Below are 15,008 nucleotides of genomic sequence, written 5' to 3'. Positions count from 1 at the left end.
GCTCTGAGACTCGGTGAGAGATGCCGGGAATCTATCTCTTGGGCTCCCCAGCACGCACATACACTAAGTGTTCATTCATATACCCCACAACACACTTCCTAGGTGCACCGGGCTGGCCTGCCTCTACCGAGAGCCCTCTGGGCTGCGCAGGGCTTTGAAAGCCATTCAGACTTCAGCTTTGGGGGATCCTACCCTGACACTCTCTAACCCCCTCACTCTGAATGGGTCAAACCATTTGAGGTTCAGCAAAAAAAGGTGGTACCAGCGACTGCATCTGGTTCAAAGAGATGCAAGCCTGGGATGGGGGGGGGGGGAGGAAAGAGTGTCTTCACTGCATGGACTGCTCTTCCTCGCTGTCCTTCTAGACTGACCCTCATACAGTCCTTCCATTCTCAGTGCTCAGCTCCTGTCTTCTGACACCATTACCCATCACTTTGGCCAGTGGACCAGATACCCACTATTTCCTATTTGTTCTTTATCTCTGTGGTGAGGGAACAGGGCTGAATCCTCATGGCCCAGCCTGTTTTTAGAACCAAGAAAAGAAGTCCACATCAAACACCTGCAATAGCCCCAAACCCTGCAATCTGGGCTCACTTAAGGTGTTGGTAGCTGGCCCAGGACAGATGATAAGCTGAACCCAGAAGCGGTAGCAAAAATAAAAAGGAAGTATATGGTTGCGGGGCTTCTAATTCTTACAGAAGAGCCTCTCAAGAAAGCAGAGAACAGAGACCTTCCTGAAGTAAATTCCATGTGTCCCATTATTGATTCCTTTATTCCCCTCTCTCCTCCCGCCTCACCCCCCACCTCCTGCCCTGTTTGTTTTAGTTACGAAATGCTGTGGGCACCTCGGTTGTGACTGCAAAGTAACCTTGAAACACGGCGTCCTGAATGTCAGAGACAAATAGCAGTCTCCCAACCGTCGACTGCAGCTGGCGGGGGCCGAGCGCGGGGCGCTCGGCGATCGGACAGTGCTCTTGCCCGACAGCCACTCCCCAGCCGGTCTCGGAAGGCTGGGCTCGGAGGAGGAGAAAGCGCGCCCCGCACGCCTTCCGGAGCCGCTTTGGGTCTTAACTGTAACAGGGAGGGGCGTCCCAGGAGCAGCGGCAGGCGAGTTCAAGGTGTGTACACAGTTTTTCTAAATACGACAGCGCTTTGCAAATTGGCTCTGTCACCGGCTTGTCGTTTTGACAGGGAATGAGCACTGAGAGCGAAGAAACCCGGGATGAGTGAATGCGGCGTTTCTAAGGCTCTGCGGAGGGGCAACCGGGCGCGGAGGCCGGGCTCGCCCTCCGACAGGCGCACTAGGCGCCGGGCGCTAGGGGACCGGGCGGCGGTCAGAGCCTTGGGCCGCTACTGGGGTGGCTTCCTCCTAGGTCCCTCCTCCCACGGGCACTCCCCGCGCACGGGGGGGGGGGGATGGGGGCTGGAGCAAGGAGCCTGCTCGCCCACTCGCCCCGCTCGCCTGGCCTGGCACCGGTGCGGGCGCGGTGGCATTGGGGCGGGCGCCGGGCGCCGAGGGGCAGGTGCCGGGCGCCTGCCGAGGCTCCCTCTCACCTAGGTGTGAGCTGATTATTCAAATGGGCTGCCCCGGGTCTGGGGATTGGAGGCCCGCGCCAGCGCGCCGCGCTATATCACCAGCCGCCCACGTCACTGCGGCACTTGTCCGCTCCGCGGTCCACACCTCCTCCGCCTCCTCCTTCTCCACCTCCTCCTCCTCCTCCTCCTCCCTCTCTCCACCCCCCCCCCCACCCGCCCCCGCGCCGAGCGCTTCCCGCCGCCTCCGGGCAGCTCGCACTGCCAACCTCGGCCTCCGCCCGGCAGCCCGCAAGCGCGGCGGCGGCTGCGGCGGGCGCTCCCTACAGCGGGGCTCGGGTCCGGGCCTCCTCCCATCCTTGGCCCCCTCCTCCCGTGGCTGACCCCTCCCGCCCGTTCCAACTACCGCCTCCGGCAGGCCAAGGGAAAGAGAGGGAGTGGAACGGGAGAGAAGGAGTGCGAGAGAGGGAGGGAGGGGACGGTGCCTTGGCTGACTTTTTTTTTTTTTTTTTTTAAGAGGGTGGGGGTGGGGGGTGATTGCTGGTCGTTTGTTGTGGCTGTTAAATTTTAAACTGCCATGCACTCGGCTTCCAGTATGCTGGGAGCGGTGAAGATGGAAGGGCACGAGCCGTCCGACTGGAGCAGCTACTATGCCGAGCCGGAGGTAGGCACTCGCCTTTTCCAGGGGGAAGTGGGGTGGTGGCGTTCGCACTGTTCCCCAACCTCAGGACCGTTTCCCTCGCCGGCACCCGCCCCCCACCCCCAGCCGCTCTGGGCAGCCGCCTTTTCCACCCTCCTTCGACTCAAATGGGTCTCTTTTTTATACGACACACTGTTAGCCTTGAGATAATATTAACTTTGTGATCAAATATTGACTTGCGGCGCCTCCAAATCCTCTTCGTGGCCGAGCCACGCACTATCCTAACAGAGTTATGTTTGGCAGCGCGCGGCTGGGGAGGGGTGGGAGGTCGGCCGGCAAGGGGGTGGGGAGCTGGAGAGAAGGTGGATAGGAGTTGGGGGCTGAAGTAGAGTCAAATTCAAAGACTAGAGACAAAGAGAAAGAAAGTTTGTGGCTGCAAAGCCCAGCCGCCTGTAGTTCGGTTCTCGGTCTTCTCCCTGCCCCTTAACTCAGTGCCTCCAGCTGGCCCCAAACTCTGCGCAGGCACTGGGTCTTGGTTCCCCTGGGGCCAAGGATGGGGTCCCAAGAGGAAGGATGAACGGAGAAGCCTGGAACAATCTCCGCTTGAGGCCGCTGGGCGCCCTAGGCTGTGACCCACAGGTTGTTCACTAGGGTCGGAGGCCGCGACCAAGGCCACGGTGCGGATTCGGTATGCTGGCCTGAGAGTTGAGGAAAGGAGATGCATTTGGGGTGCCTGATCTAGGGGTGCTCCGGGGGACCCTTGCTTTAGAATCTGAGCAAGGGGCAGAAGGGCTAGGATCCAGCCACATGCAAACAGCAGCAACCTGCTGGCCAACTCCTTCTAGACGATCCCGGCTTTCTCCGGGTGAAACGGACTCGATGTCCGGGGCCCAGGGGCCAGCCGGGGGAAGGACTCCCCAGTGGCGGCGGGGGGGGGGGGCGCTGGGCTAGCCCGGTGGGTGGGAGGTCAGGGCACGCTCTAGTTTCGATGCTAACCCTGTGCGCCTCCCTCCCCGGGCTCTGTCCGCAGGGCTACTCCTCCGTGAGCAACATGAACGCCGGCCTGGGGATGAACGGTATGAACACTTACATGAGCATGTCCGCGGCCGCCATGGGCAGCGGCTCCGGCAACATGAGCGCCGGCTCCATGAACATGTCCTCGTACGTGGGCGCGGGCATGAGCCCGTCCCTGGCCGGCATGTCCCCCGGGGCGGGCGCCATGGCGAGCATGGGTGGCTCAGCCGGGGCGGCCGGTGTGGCGGGCATGGGGCCGCACCTGAGTCCCAGCCTCAGCCCGCTCGGGGGACAGGCGGCCGGGGCCATGGGCGGCCTGACCCCCTATGCCAACATGAACTCCATGAGCCCCATGTACGGGCAGGCGGGCCTGAGCCGCGCGCGCGATCCCAAGACTTATCGGCGCAGCTACACGCACGCCAAGCCGCCCTACTCCTACATCTCGCTCATCACCATGGCCATCCAGCAGAGCCCTAACAAGATGCTGACATTGAGTGAGATCTACCAGTGGATCATGGACCTCTTCCCCTTCTACCGGCAGAACCAGCAGCGCTGGCAGAACTCAATCCGCCACTCTCTGTCTTTCAACGACTGCTTCCTCAAGGTGCCCCGCTCGCCGGACAAGCCCGGCAAGGGCTCCTTCTGGACCCTGCACCCCGACTCGGGCAACATGTTCGAGAATGGCTGCTACTTGCGCCGCCAGAAGCGCTTCAAGTGTGAGAAGCAGCTGGCCCTGAAGGAAGCCTCAGGCACCACGGGCAGTGGCAAGAAGGCCGCCGCCGGGGCCCAGGCCTCGCAGGGTCAGCTAGGGGAGACCGCCGGGCCGGCCTCTGAGACTCCAGCAGGCACCGAGTCGCCCCACTCCAGCGCCTCTCCGTGCCAGGAGCACAAGCGAGGGGCCCTGGGGGAGCTGAAGGGGACGCCCGCTGCGGCCCTGAGCCCCCCGGAGCCCTCGCCATCGCCGGGGCAGCAGCAGCAGGCTGCGGCCCACCTGCTTGGCCCTCCCCATCACCCAGGTCTGCCACCTGAGGCTCACCTTAAGCCCGAGCACCACTACGCCTTCAACCACCCCTTCTCCATTAACAACCTCATGTCCTCGGAGCAGCAGCACCACCACAGCCACCACCACCACCAGCCCCACAAAATGGACCTCAAGGCCTATGAACAGGTGATGCACTACCCTGGCTATGGTTCCCCTATGCCCGGTAGCCTGGCCATGGGCCCGGTCACGAACAAAGCGGGCCTGGATGCCTCGCCACTGGCCGCAGACACCTCCTACTACCAGGGAGTGTACTCAAGGCCCATAATGAACTCCTCTTAAGAAGATGCTGGAGCCAGGTAGCTTGGGACAAGGACAAGAAAAAAGGAAGTGGGGTGGAGAGTTTGAGGAAGGGGTGCTGGAGAGATCCAAGGGAGAAGAAATCCATTACCTCCTCACCCCCAGGACAGCAGCCTCACCTCGCCCTCAGCAGCTTCCCCTCCCAAACAGAGGGGCCACACTGATATCTATTATTCTGTATAAGGAGGGAAGGCAAAAAGAGATATAGTCAAAAACAAACAAACAGAGGAGAGGAAGAAAAGAGCAAAAAGCCTCTGGTTTCTACTACTGTGTAGACACCTGCTTCTTTAAGCATTTGCGAGTTCTGATTTTTTTGTTGTTGTTGTTGTCTTTCTCCTCCATTGCTGCTGTTGCAGGGATGTCTTACTTTATTAAAAAATGAAAAACAAAAAAACAAAAACAAAACCCCACAAACTTTTGTGAGTGATTCAGTGTAAAATCATGTAGTTTTAACAGAGAAGCAGAGTTGTACTATTGTTTAAAAAGGAAAAAAAAAAAAAAAGATGTAAGGGTCTGTTGTAAATGACCAAGAAAAGAAAAAAAAAAATGCATTCCCATTCTTGACACGGTGAAATCCAGGTCTCGGGTCTGATTAATTTATGGTTTCTGCGTGTTTTATTTATGGCTTATAAATGTGTGTTCTGGCTGGAAGGGCCAGAGTTCCACAAATCTATATTAAAGTGTTATTGCCAGTTTTACCCCTTGAATCTTCAAGATTTTTTTTCCTTTTGCCTGACTTGAAAAATAAACAGGTCCAGAAATTATTTAACAGTGGGGGGAAGGGGATCCTGTCTGGTTGGAGATTTCATTTTATTTTGGTGAAGGGGGGGCATGATGGTTGTTGTTTTAACATTTTATTATTAAAACTTTCAGACACACTGAAGTACAACAGATTTTACAGAAAACACACATGTGCCCATTGCCCAGATCCAACAGCTATTGTTTCACTATTCTTGTTATATCACATATCTGTCCAGCTGTCTGCACCTACATTGATCAATTCAGGTTATTTTTTTCTAAGTGCATTTCAAACGCGATCAAGCCCATTCAGCATGGTATGGCCATAGACCTAAATGCATTTCAAAGTAAATTTCAGACATCAGTACACCTACCCCTAAACACTTAAGCATGAACATCATTAAATAGAACTCAATATTATTTATGATTGCTTTTGGAGTTTTGAGTTGATCTTTACACACATTGACTCACACAGATCCAAGGTGGACCATTCCCGGGTTTGATGCAGGTTTACGTATAAAGTTGGAAGAAAACATATATCTTAATTTCCCATCTGGGTCATGTGAAGGAACAATGTAGTTGATGTCTCTTGGGCCCCAGGAAGCTGACTTCTCTGGGGCGAAGCCTGTATTTTACTGTATTTCCAATCTTAGGCCTCCCTTCAAGTCAGTGAGCCCAGATTGGATTTGCAAATTCCTGGTGCACCACTTTCATCTCTGCTTCTCTGGCACCCCTTTACCCTCCTACAGAACTGGAACTCTGCGTAGATCCTAAGCCTCAGGGCTCCCATTAGCCTCCACCACCCTATCCTACTCTCCTCCATTTAGATGTTCTGCCCAGCCTTGGTAGACCTAACTGTAGCCAGAGAGCAGTGAGATTTTCGGGACCACCTCCTCCCACTGTGGCACCTGATTCAGAGAAACAGAATTTCTCCTGGAATTGGTGTTTAAAGGGATAGCTCAAGGTGATGGTCTAAATCTCCTTTATAAAATAAGGTATATTTGGGGTTGAGGTTGTCAAATGACCCTGGCCAATGGTGAGAGCCCAGGGTCTGTAGATCTGTTTACTCCACCCTCTCCACAAACAACCCCATCTTTGGACAGTCGTCAATTAGCCCAGGCTGGGAAGTCAGGAATGCAGGGCCAAGGGTATAAGGAGGTGTTTTGTGAACCTTAAATGAAAAATCTAAAAGTATAAAGAAAGACCAGAATAGATTCTTACAAATCTTGCTGTATCTCCCCACAGATGGTGAAGCCTCCCCAAATAGGCAGCCAACCGGACTGAACTGGCTACCCGAGAGGCGAAGCACGGCCTGGGCGGGCAAAACGGACCCGGTTTTGACTTTGCCTGGGCCATGTGCGGGCCTACAATCTGGCGGGATGAGGGCAGGAGCCAGTGTCCCCGCAGACTTAGAGATGTGCCATGCACAGCTATCTTAAGGTGGACGATTACCGTCTGCACAGGCTTCTGAAGCAGGACTTTTTGCCTCAAAGTTTCACAGCCCAGGACCCTGTTTTCAAGGACTAGATTTTTGGGCTTGTTGAGCACCCAAACCTGGAGTGTCCCAGGTTCGCCCCTACTCTGGAGACATGGAGACAGCCCCCCCCCCCCTTCGCCCTCTGCCACCTTGCGGGGTCTCTGCACCCTCAAGCCCTGGCCTTCCCACGCGCTTGAGGGGGTTTGCCCTCCCCTCGCATCAGCCCCCCCCCCTCGCCCAGGCTCCAAATCCCTTTTTAACATGCCACATTGTCCCAGGAACACAAGGAAGAGAAATTGGGGAGGGGTGGGGGGGATCCGGAGGCCACAGCCAGCAATCAGGCCCGTCTCTCCCCCTGGCAAGGACACACACGTCGTGAGCCCGGCCTGAAATGTGTTTCATTATCACATAAAAGGCTCCCGTGGCGAAGGAGCCGAGAGGCAGGGCCGGGGGCCGAGTGGGGGACAATGGAGGCTGAAAGCGCTGCCCTAACCTGCTATGTTTCGTATCGCACGCCCATTGTGCGAGGGTCGTTTTAAACTACTTAGCGCTCCCCCCCTCCACTGATCCCGGCCGATAAGATATAGTTCTGTCCGAATACATAAAAAGGATGTCGGAGAGGGGGCGCTTTCGGAGGCTTTTCTGCGCTTCTGGTGTCTTTCACACACACCGCCCCCACCCCGCCCGCCTCAGACCCCTCCCCCAGCCGGGCTCCAAGCTCTCTAGCTCACAGTTCGTCCTCCTCCCGCTTTCCCCAACTCTAAGTATTGTAGGGTGCGGCGTTTCTTTTTTCCTACCTCTCTCTCTTTTTCTTCCCTTTCCCCGCGCGGTCCGCGCGTCGGTTTAAGCAACCGTGATCTGTGAATAAACAAAGTCAGTAAACAACCGAAAAAAACATTCTAGATCCGAATTCCAGGAGGGTAAACTTTCCATGCCACGTCACACTTCAGCAAATTTGCACAGATATTATATTGCCTCCCCCTCCTTTATTATTCTTTTTTTTTTTTTTTTTTTTTTTTGCTAGGATCCCATTGTACTTAACTGAATTTTATAACGCTGATCGATATCTTGGTAAAATATTCATTTTTAAACTAGCGGGCAGTGAAATCTTTGCTTTGTGTGCTAAAGTCAACAGTCGCTCGGTTTGAGCTCAAATAAATGCGGAGATGCCTCGGCTCGGAGCAGTTGGCCGCCTCCCTCCGCGAGCTGGACGCTCCGCCGCCAGCCCGCCACACCGCAGGTAGGGAGCGCGCCCACTCTGGGGCCATAACCAGGTCCCCTGGGCAGCGTCCGCCCCCCATTCCCGTCCGCGCGCTTCCCCTCCCCCAGCCAGTCCCTTAACCTTCTAAAAGCTCCAACGCAAGGTGTTGGGGGTTCGGGAGTGAGAAACTAAGTCGGTGAAGAGACCTGGGGTTTGTGAGATGGCCTTTTTTTTTTTTTTTTTTTTTTTTTTTTCCGGGGATTTCTGAGACTGCACGGTGTGGGTGGATGAAGGGGTGAAGAGTTGCAAACAGACTCAGTCTGGGGTCTGAGCATACAGAGTTTCTTGAGGCCCTGAAGCTGTGGAAGCCAGGACAGACTCCTGCATCGCCTCTGGGCTGGGGATTCGATCCGACGGCTTCACGTTTCCCAAGGACAGTGAAAGGGTGGGAGTGGAACACTTCTGGCCTCTGAGTCTGGGGTGGGTGCAGCGGAAAATGGAGGGCTGGTACCGGATCGCTGCGGGGCAGAGGCCGGAGAGTGGCGAAGTCCTCCCCCAAAACCTGGCGTTTGGGTTCCAGTCTGGTCTAAGCGTTTGCCTCAAGTCCCTAAACCGGGCGCAGTGAGGATCGACGCCGCGAGGCATCAGGGGAGGGACAGGGCCTTTCCAAGAAAGCTCCAAGAAGCGGCCGGTGCCCTTTACGCACAGGCGCGCACCGCTACAGACAGGTTTGGAAGCCTCGCGGGTTACAAGCGGGACCCCGGGTGTGGAGGAGGGGAGAGAAACAGGCCACTAGACCATTTATCTCCATTTTCCCAGAGGCTGTCCCGCGCAGGGGCGCGCTGCGGTAAGGGAGGACGGGATTTTGGAGGGCAGAACAGAACCAATCGCATCTTAACTGCCGCGGGCGGGAAGGCACCGGCTCCGAAAAGCTAAAAGTTCCAAAGCTGCCAGTTGAAACTGCAGGAACCCGGGGTCCCAGGGCAGGGCATAGGGTACTGGAAAAGTATCTTTCCTCTGGGGTCTACCAGGTGTTCCCTGAAATTTGCAATTCCCCTAGGGTGTTTGCTTTAAAGAGCTAGACATCCGGCCTTTTTTAAAGCCCGCGCAGACTTCTAGGTATTTCGCCAGGCGGAGAGACAAGCGCTCTTCCCGTCTGCCCCGGAATCACCAGATCCCGAACTCAAAAGGGCAGAAATAGGTCCCTGTGATTGGCAGGGTCAGTTATGTGGGCACCTCTGTGTGGGGAGCACAGGCGCCCCCTCCCTGCCTTCCCTGGCGCCCGGCCCTGGCACTTTTGTCCACCTCACCAGCGGCGGGCTAGAGAGAGCGCCCGCCGAGCTCCCACGCCCGGGTTCCGGCTCGCAACGGTTATCTTCCCTAAACAAGATAGAACGCCTGCAGGACATACGCCTAGACTAATCGTTTTTAAATAATTAATGCTTCACCGTTCTGCTGGTAATGTGCGGCCTCGAATCCGTCAATTACTTGTCATTAGACGAGTGTCGCCTAACGGCCTTCCCTCGGGCCTTTGATGGCTCCAGGTCACCCAGCCCAGCCCACTCACGGCCGAATGAAAAGGTGTCCGGCCTTTGAGAGCCGGGCGCGGAGTAGCCGCGGCCCTCAATTCAGTGCGAGTTTTGAAAGAAAGACCGTCGCTGAAGAGATGTAATCTTCCAAATGGCCAATTTAAACGCCTGATCTTTATCGCCTGCCTTCCCTCCCGGCTTTATAAAGAAAAGCCGGTCCTCAGTGCTTTGGGGGGGGGGGGGCTTTTAATGTAGGGGTGGGGTGGGGAGAAGCAAGAGATGAGGTTTAATAGGGCATAGAACAGGTGTTTGTTCAAGAAGGTACCTGGAGGTACCTCGGGGTAACTGGTTTTCTCAGGGGCAGCGCATTCTCCTAAGCGTGGGGTCTGGAGGTATTGCGGGCTTTGAAGGTAAGGTGCACAGATACGTCGTCCTGAGTGTATAAACTAGAACGTCCAGAGGAAGCGACCGGGCCTTTTCTGGCTGTGAATCTTCACCCTGCCAGAGGCGATAGGACAGGGAGCATTCTTACAGTCACCCACCCACCATGGGCCTGGACATTGCAGGACGGTCTGTGCTAGCTAATGCCCACAGACTTGTGGGCACCAAGTCCTGCAGCGTAGAAAAGGCCCCTAGACACACACACACACACACACACACACACACACACACACACACCAGAGCCACCACCCCCAATTTGCTGTCCCTGCTATAGCAGAAGAGCAAGATTTGAGACCCCAAATGCCTTTGCTGGGTCAGGGACACTGTGGAAACCAGCCTTGGCCACAGCACCATGGCAACCCCAGTCTGCCAAGGGTTGATGGAGCAAAATTAAAACAGAAACACAAACACAAGAAAAAACTTCCCCAAAGTTGTGATTTGATTTTCATTACATTTCTGCTGCTCCCTTCCCCCATCCAAAGTTATTCTTATAGTAACGAAATATCTGAGGCTCTCAGAACCTTCCATGGCCCCTTTGAGCAAAACCAATGTGCTGTATCTTCACCACTCTCAGCTTTACAGAGTTCAGATCACAAATTTCTCATAGCCCCCTGCCCAGGATGAGTTTTCCTCTGAGAAGAGGAGAAACATGAGGGAAGGAGAGAGGAAAAAAAAAAAAAAATCATGAGGAGAGTGGGAGAAACTTTAAAAAGAAATAGATGGAGAAAGGGTGACTGAAACGTGCCTGTGTGCCTGCTTGTCCCTGGAGGGCCTGGGGCTGAGCTTTAGGCCCTTGGCTTCAGACTACATCCTTCCTAGGGCATGCCGATTCACCGGATATGGGCAGGGTGTTGCAGTCACCTCCAGAAACAAGCAAACAAAAATTGCACAGAATAGATGCTCATCGCCAATGGAGCTCAGCAGGGTCCCCACCTCCAGGGGGCTTCTTCTCCCTTTGTCAAAACTCCCAGGGAGCTCCCCACCCCAGAGCTCTCCAGAGGTTGCCTCGGAAGCCTAAATCCTGGGGCATCTTCCCCATTCTGTTCGCAGCCTTCCTGCCCACTCTCTTATCCTTTTTCTCCTTTCTTCTTTAAAACAATCATGTGTGTCCCCCCTCGCCCCCTCCCGCCATTGTATTTGTTGATGACCTAACACGCTCACACCAAAAGCCACACACAGAAAACCAACAACGTGGGATGGGAGGAGAGACCAATTATGACTGAGGCTAACAAGCGGGGAACACCCAAGTTGAAGCCGGCTGTCTCCTGGGAGACTGATGGAGGCTTATTTTACAAGCTGTCATTCCATCGTGGTCCCTATTGCCAGACTGGAGGTGATTCCTATTCTCCCCTCCCCCTCAGCCCCTGCACCCAGGGGCTCATTTCGGATTCTTTGTATATCCTCTGCAGAAGAAGCTGCCACCGAAGTCCATCTCCTGCTCAGGTAGAGAGAGCAGGGATGTTTTACAAGCACATCGTCACAATACTTGGCTTGTTTTCCACATCAGTGGGTGGATGTTCCTCAGAGCTCTGAGCTCACTGCCAGCAAGACCTGAACTAGTCACACATGCCTTCGTCCTCCTCACCAGGTTCCCATTAAAATGCTTTGACAACTTACCCCTTACACTTCTCCCTTCTTCCTCTTCCCCTTCCACTTCTTCCCCCTTTCCTCCTTCTCTTTCTTTTCCTCCTCTCCTTTTCTTATGCCCCCCCCCACCAAAGAAGGGATGATATTTTACTGTCAGATAACACAATTGAGAGCTGGATTGCTAAAAGAAGCAACACAAATTAAGTTGTTTTCATTCATGCAAAAGTAGAGGTCTCACATTCTCATTGGAATAAGGGCCTGGGGTTTACCCCCCTCTTGAAGCTAATTAGAGGCAGGAAAGTTCTCTCTGATGTCAGGACACCATACCAGCATCATCATATTTATTTAAATTTAACACATCAACTAAACAGAGAGGGAAAATTTCAGCATCACCAACATGTGTGAGGAAGAAATACTGGAGTATGTCTTGCCATTAGAACTTAAGAAGGGGAAATTGTTTGCTGTGGTTCATTTCTCTTTGAAGAAAGGATTCTGCTTCAGCTTGACTTCCTGCATAGGTAAATCAGCTTTTCTATTGTTTCATTTATCTGAAAAGAATAAAGCCACAGGGTTCAAGAATAAGCAGGGATGTTTTTGGGCCAGGGTTGGTAATGACCCCAGCAAATCAAAACAGGACTGTGTGCATGTGATATTCAACTTGTTATCTCGTTAGAAAGATGATCTCAATCCATTATCCCTTCCTCTTTCACAAAGCAGACATAATTATATAATGAATTTTGTTGGGAAATTTTTGCTCATATGAAAAAGAACACACATTGCTAATCTGAAGACATAGTTGTTAAAAGCACATTACTTGGAAGTGGACGCATAATATTGAGAAGTTTGGAGGAGAAGGCTTGAGAGGACTTAAAGCAGGACGTGGGTAGCTGGAGAACTGGAAAGGGCAGAGGATGCTTATATGTCATTTCCATGATGGAGCAGGGTACAGTGTCAGCTAGGGCAGGACCTGGGTCACAGGGAGTTCTGTATGGAGGCCAGAGGCATCTTTAGCAAAGAAATCAGGATGTCAACATGGGGACTCCTTCCACTCAAGCTTAAGCTTTGTCTTTTAAAACCCTATCTAAGAAATTTAAAACAAAAAAGACCAACCCATTATGTATTTTCCTTTGGCCAGCAACTCTGAATTATGTTCAACTGAGCCATTCACAAACGAAAGAAGTTGTAACTTCAGCTGAGAAAATTCACCCTCTATACTGAAAAGTGAGTCAACTTCTTGGCAAAACTTGTGCCCTTCATCCTACCTTCTTAATATTTTTCAGCTCCCACCACCCACCACGCATCACCCCTCTCTTTTCTTTATCACAATTGTATTTCCTTCAACCACCAATGAGTACTGTCACCCCTGTGCCAGACACTGGGCAAGGTGTCTTCATGAACATGACCTCATTTAAGTTTTCCCATGCCCCACCAGTAGAATCCAGAACTTATGGGTAATGGACCTGGGTTTGAGAGAAGCAAGGGAACCTGTTCCGACTTCAGAGCTCAGCACTGAACTCAAGTCTTGCAACTTTATATTCTTTTAACTTCTAGTGGCCTCCTCTGACCCTGGGCACAGAACTCTCTGATTCCATTGTAGTAGGAAACCTGCCTTCTCTAGAATACAGTGAGCTGCTGTTGGTAGAGGGGAAGGCTGGAATGTTAGGAGAAGGCTGGAAAGAAACAGGAAGATCTTCAGAAGAATGAGGTCTGGGTCCTCCTTGCTAGGATGGCAGAGACCCCACCTCCTGTCCTAGAAGGGATTAGGATGCGTTATGTCTGGGATCAGGCTGGATTCTTATTTTCTCTCTCAGAGCAACACAGCATTCCTCTGTGACCATGGTTTCTCAAAGTGGCCAGAGGTTCAATCGAGGGCTTGGCTGGAGGGGTGGAGAGAGCGGGGGGGGGGGGGGGGCGCTGGGGGGGGTAGGAATCCGCAGCTAGGTGGCCTCTATGGTGTGATCAGAAAGAGAAAATGCCAGGGAAGAGAAAGAAAAAAAAAAAAAAAGTCAAGGGCAGAAAAAACAACCTGACATGGGCTTAAACAATGCACAGAACCAAATTATTTCTTGAGATGTAGCCTGCCAGTGGTATTCCTTACTGGGAATTCTGGAGTAGAGGCCAGGAATGCTCTGAAAGACTCTTGCCTCTGACCTCCCCATGACCCACACCTGGTGGCCTGATGGCACAGGTGACAGCACAGCTGGAATGCATGTATCACACACAGCTGGGCTTCCATGTGCTGTCCCAGCCCCTGCCCCAGCTGCAGGAAGAGCAAGGCCCCAGCCCCCAGAGTTTGCCTCGCCCTCACATATATACAAATGCAGATCCGGGTAAACAGGGGCCTCAGAGGTTTGCCCCTGAATAGGATATTGGCCCAGGAGGACTGGCCTGCTTCCATCACAGAAGAAGGATGGGATGTGGCCCAGCACTCAGTAGGCCTGCAGTTTGAGCGAAGAGAGTGTCCACCTAGCAGCTGCACATGGACCCATGGGTGTGTAGGAACTGGTGGCTGACTCTTGCTGGCGCTAGGCCCTGAGGACACAGTATAAAATGAACAGGGTCCGCTTGGAGTAAAGGTCTCCTTTTTTCTTTTCAGCTTACTGGAAGAGAAGGCCCCTGGGTTTCCAGGGTTTTAATGGTGTGAGGTTTCCTGCAAACTTATCATCTTCCAGTTTGGGATTTGAGGGGAGGCTCTGGACAACTGGATTCTAAGGCCATTGCCATACACAACGATGTCTAGGGCATGGAATAACCGACTCTGGGAAGTGCATTAGTTCTAGAGTAAACCATGTTCCACTCTAAAGTGGATACTTGCGGTGTTAGGTTGAGGTGGGGAGAATGCATCCAGAGTGACAGTCACTCAGTCAGGTTGAGCGCTGAGCCTCCTAAGAACTGTCTGAAAAGGGACGAATGCAATCTTCTGGCTGTTTATGGGGACATGCAGGGAGCAGACATCCAATCTATATTTTGTCCACCCTCCATTTAATGACCACTCCCCTCCCACCAGCAGTTTGCCAATTAAAGGCCAATCTCTCTTGATTTCTTTGCTTTAAAAGGACATTTCGATTCACCCAGCCAAACAATTAAATCCCCCTCTCGCCTCTCCTTTCCCAGAGCTCAGGAACAAGATGCTTCCCTATCTCGTGCCAGCATCGAGCCGTGGGAAGGAGCTGATCTCAGGTGCTAACCTGCAGTTATCAGAATGCCAGATTCATTTAGGGAGCTCAACTCTGGAACCCGAGGCGATCCTTTCATTGATTGTGGAAAGCGCTGTTTAGATTTTGTCCTTGCTCAGTAAACAACTAAAAGTAACTGCGGGATTTCTTCCTTACGTTCAGCTGAATCCCTCTCCTTTTCTCTCTCTGTCTCAAACAGGCGCGCGCGTCCAGCATCGAGCTTGTGCGTGTGTACACACACACACACACACACACACACACTCCTCTCCTCCCACAGACTCTTGTTAATCAGGAAAGGATAGTCAGACCACAGTCCCTTTATAACAAACACCC

The 15,008-nt window shown here is 53.1% G+C and overlaps 1 protein-coding gene across 3 annotated transcripts; it reads left to right on the top strand.

Annotated features, from left to right (window-relative positions):
* The first annotated feature begins 887 nt into the window (after positions 1-887).
* On the top strand, positions 888-5,224 carry FOXA2 (forkhead box A2). Of its 3 annotated transcripts, XM_059134203.1 has the most exons (3): positions 888-1,118; positions 2,128-2,197; positions 3,204-5,224. In XM_059134203.1, exons 2-3 carry the CDS (start codon positions 2,129-2,131, stop codon positions 4,506-4,508), a joined length of 1,374 nt encoding a protein of 457 aa, XP_058990186.1. In that variant the 5' UTR covers positions 888-1,118; position 2,128; the 3' UTR covers positions 4,509-5,224. The 3 variants fall into 3 exon arrangements, with proteins under 3 accessions (XP_058990186.1, XP_058990185.1, XP_058990187.1); XM_059134202.1 differs by lacking the exon at positions 888-1,118 and having other exon boundaries at positions 1,753-2,197; XM_059134204.1 differs by lacking the exons at positions 888-1,118; positions 2,128-2,197 and adding an exon at positions 2,518-2,861.
* Positions 5,225-15,008: the final 9,784 nt, after the last annotated feature.

The sequence above is a fragment of the Mustela lutreola genome, chromosome 9 (genome assembly GCF_030435805.1).
Source record: "Mustela lutreola isolate mMusLut2 chromosome 9, mMusLut2.pri, whole genome shotgun sequence".
NCBI lineage: Eukaryota > Metazoa > Chordata > Mammalia > Carnivora > Mustelidae > Mustela > Mustela lutreola.
Note: the sequence above shows the minus strand (reverse complement) of the source record. Positions and strands in the feature narration are given on the sequence as shown.